The sequence below is a fragment of the Eimeria mitis genome, genomic scaffold, assembly GCF_000499745.2.
Source record: "Eimeria mitis Houghton genomic scaffold, Emh_scaff5100, whole genome shotgun sequence".
NCBI classification, from domain to species: domain Eukaryota; phylum Apicomplexa; class Conoidasida; order Eucoccidiorida; family Eimeriidae; genus Eimeria; species Eimeria mitis.
In genome coordinates this window covers 431-2,715 of record NW_013573396.1, presented here as the reverse complement: position 1 = coordinate 2,715, position 2,285 = coordinate 431, and the positions used below count along the sequence as shown (strand labels likewise).

The following is a 2,285-nucleotide window of genomic DNA, read 5'->3' as shown; positions in this document are numbered from 1 at the left end:
GCGGACTGACGATCCCAACTCCTATCCGAGAAACGAGCATCGACGCTGCCAGAACCTCTGCACTTACAGCAGAGTATCTGTTGCTCTCGCCTGCTTACGCAACTACCCTAATGGCAGACGCGTATTGCATTCCTCTCGATCATTCGCTTCGTTCGCAGCTCGCTCCAGCTCTGAACAACACCTTCCGTCAACTTCAGTTCGCCATTGGCTCCTTCGTCAATTCATGGGGCTGTGTCTTTGGATACTTGTTCTTCGCTGTTTTCATTTCTCTCATCTTCTCCGCCTCCATGAGATTCTCCCCAGGACTCCTGTTCGGCGGTGCAGCTGCGGGGAGCATTGCACTGGCTTTTGTGGCAGGGGGAGTTCTTATAAAGAGTGGTTTCTCTGGTGTGCTCGACCAGGACAAAGGCAACTTCTACTCTCTTGACTACACTCTAGCCATGTTTGTAAGTTGTATTGTCTCTCTCTGCATCGTCTTCTCGCGAGTTTTTGCCTTGTGCAGCCCTCTTATGCATTATATTTTAATACGTATGTAGAAACAAACCTCCTCGGTAGATCATGTGCAGCTCCCTTTTGCGTTGCTTCGTTAGTCCATTGCTCATTTTACATCTTCTCTTCGACTGGCATGTGATTTCAGGTGGGTTTCGTGCTGTTAGCCATTGGCTGCTTCCTTGTGGTGGCTCTCTTCGTCGCTCGTCGGGCGGTTGTCACTGCCCTGCGCGTGATGGAGTGTACAGCGCAGGCTCTTGGGGATATGCAGCAAGTGTTCCTGACTCCCCTTTTCTTTTCCGCAGGTAAACTTTTCGTCGAGTTGTTTGCTTACACGTCATACGAAATGGATTAGGTAGCCTGCCCATCGAATGACTCCCAAGATCTCTGCTGTTGAATTTCATAATTTTAATACAGGTCCAACTAGCTCTTTGCTCGTGCGTTTGTTGTGTGCCCTGCAGTCACCATTGTCTGGGTTGGGGTGTGGCTTTGGTCCTACGTGTTCATGGTGTCTTCTGGGAAAGTAGGAGCGACAGAGGTGAGCAGCGGAGGAATGTTGTTTGGTTTGCCTCCAGTCTCAATGTGCCTCTCAGCAGTAGCCCCACGTAGCATCGGTGACGGATCCTCTCTCCAAGTAGGCGATTAGCTTACTTTCTGCTGCAAAGCCCCGGGTGTGGTGTCCGTCGCAGATCCCCATGGGTTTGGAGCAAAACGGCGACATTGGTATCCTTCCTTTGCACCGGGAGTTTGTATGGGACGTTCGGCTGATGTTCTTCGCTCCCCTTTGGTGGCTGGCTTTGTTCTGGGTGGTAGAGGCATTGATGGCATTTGCGCACTTCGTCATCTCTTACACGGCGACGGTTTGGTACTTCTCTCCCCCCGAAGGAGCAGACGAGAGGGACGTCGGATGGTTCCCTCCTCTTGTGGCGATTGGGCTTGGGTCTATTCATCACTTGGGAAGTTTTGCTGTCGGCGGCCTCGTCATGGGGGCAACACGGCCCATCCGGCTGCTGTTCCCATGGGCAGCGACTAAGCACTTTGCGTCGACTGACGATTCAGCTGTCGTTCGAAGCCTGAGGAACAGCTTTCGTAAGCCTTGCTGCCTCCCCATGCATGCACAATCAACCCTGCACGTGCAACATCACTCCGGTATATGCGTATGGCCCTAATTCGATAGCTAAACCAAACCATAAGCTACACAGCAGAGCTGCACAATCTTCATCGGAGTGAAATGTGTGCCTGCGACACTAGGAAACATTATGAGCCCGCTGGCGTTCGTCGTTGACAGGTTCACCTCTTCAGGATACATCGAGGTGAGGACCTATAAAGGCTGTAGCTGTTCGCAGGCTGTAAACACTAGCAAGTTGAGGCATTACAACTGCGTGCAATTGTGGTTCTTCATATGTTGCTATATTTTTCTTCAGATGTCAATATCCTCCAAACCCTTCTTCCCTGCCATGGACAAGTCCCACATGCGCTTGATTCAAGCGAGGTCGCCAGCAACATATCTGCATGGGGTAAGTCGCAGGCCAATATTTTCCCCCTGTTACCACTTGTATCAATCGTTACCAAAACATACGTAGCGTGGTAGACGTTTGGTGTACGTCAGTTACGCTGTGCGGGGCGGGAGCGGTCTGGACGTCCCTCTGTTCTCCTCTTTTTGTTTCTGTTCAGGCCGTAGCAACTGCATCTGCAATTGCCTCCCTATTTATTTCTCTTCTGGTCGGCATGATGACTTACTCTGTGAGTTCAATGACAAGCGGTCAGCTCAGAAAGCAGCATCCTACCGGACTACG

General features: G+C 51.2%; 1 protein-coding gene across 1 annotated transcript in view; it reads left to right on the top strand.

Moving 5' to 3' along the window:
* The window catches only part of EMH_0079820 (uncharacterized protein), a gene marked incomplete at both ends in the record, with an annotated part of 3,679 nt that overhangs the window by 1,056 nt on the left and 338 nt on the right, over positions 1-2,285 (top strand). The window contains 7 exons of the mRNA XM_013500182.1: positions 159-446; positions 638-794; positions 951-1,027; positions 1,179-1,578; positions 1,741-1,802; positions 1,914-2,006; positions 2,164-2,251. Of these exons, the coding sequence (XP_013355636.1) occupies positions 159-446; positions 638-794; positions 951-1,027; positions 1,179-1,578; positions 1,741-1,802; positions 1,914-2,006; positions 2,164-2,251 (1,165 nt within the window). The remainder of the gene's footprint in view (positions 1-158; positions 447-637; positions 795-950; positions 1,028-1,178; positions 1,579-1,740; positions 1,803-1,913; positions 2,007-2,163; positions 2,252-2,285) is intronic.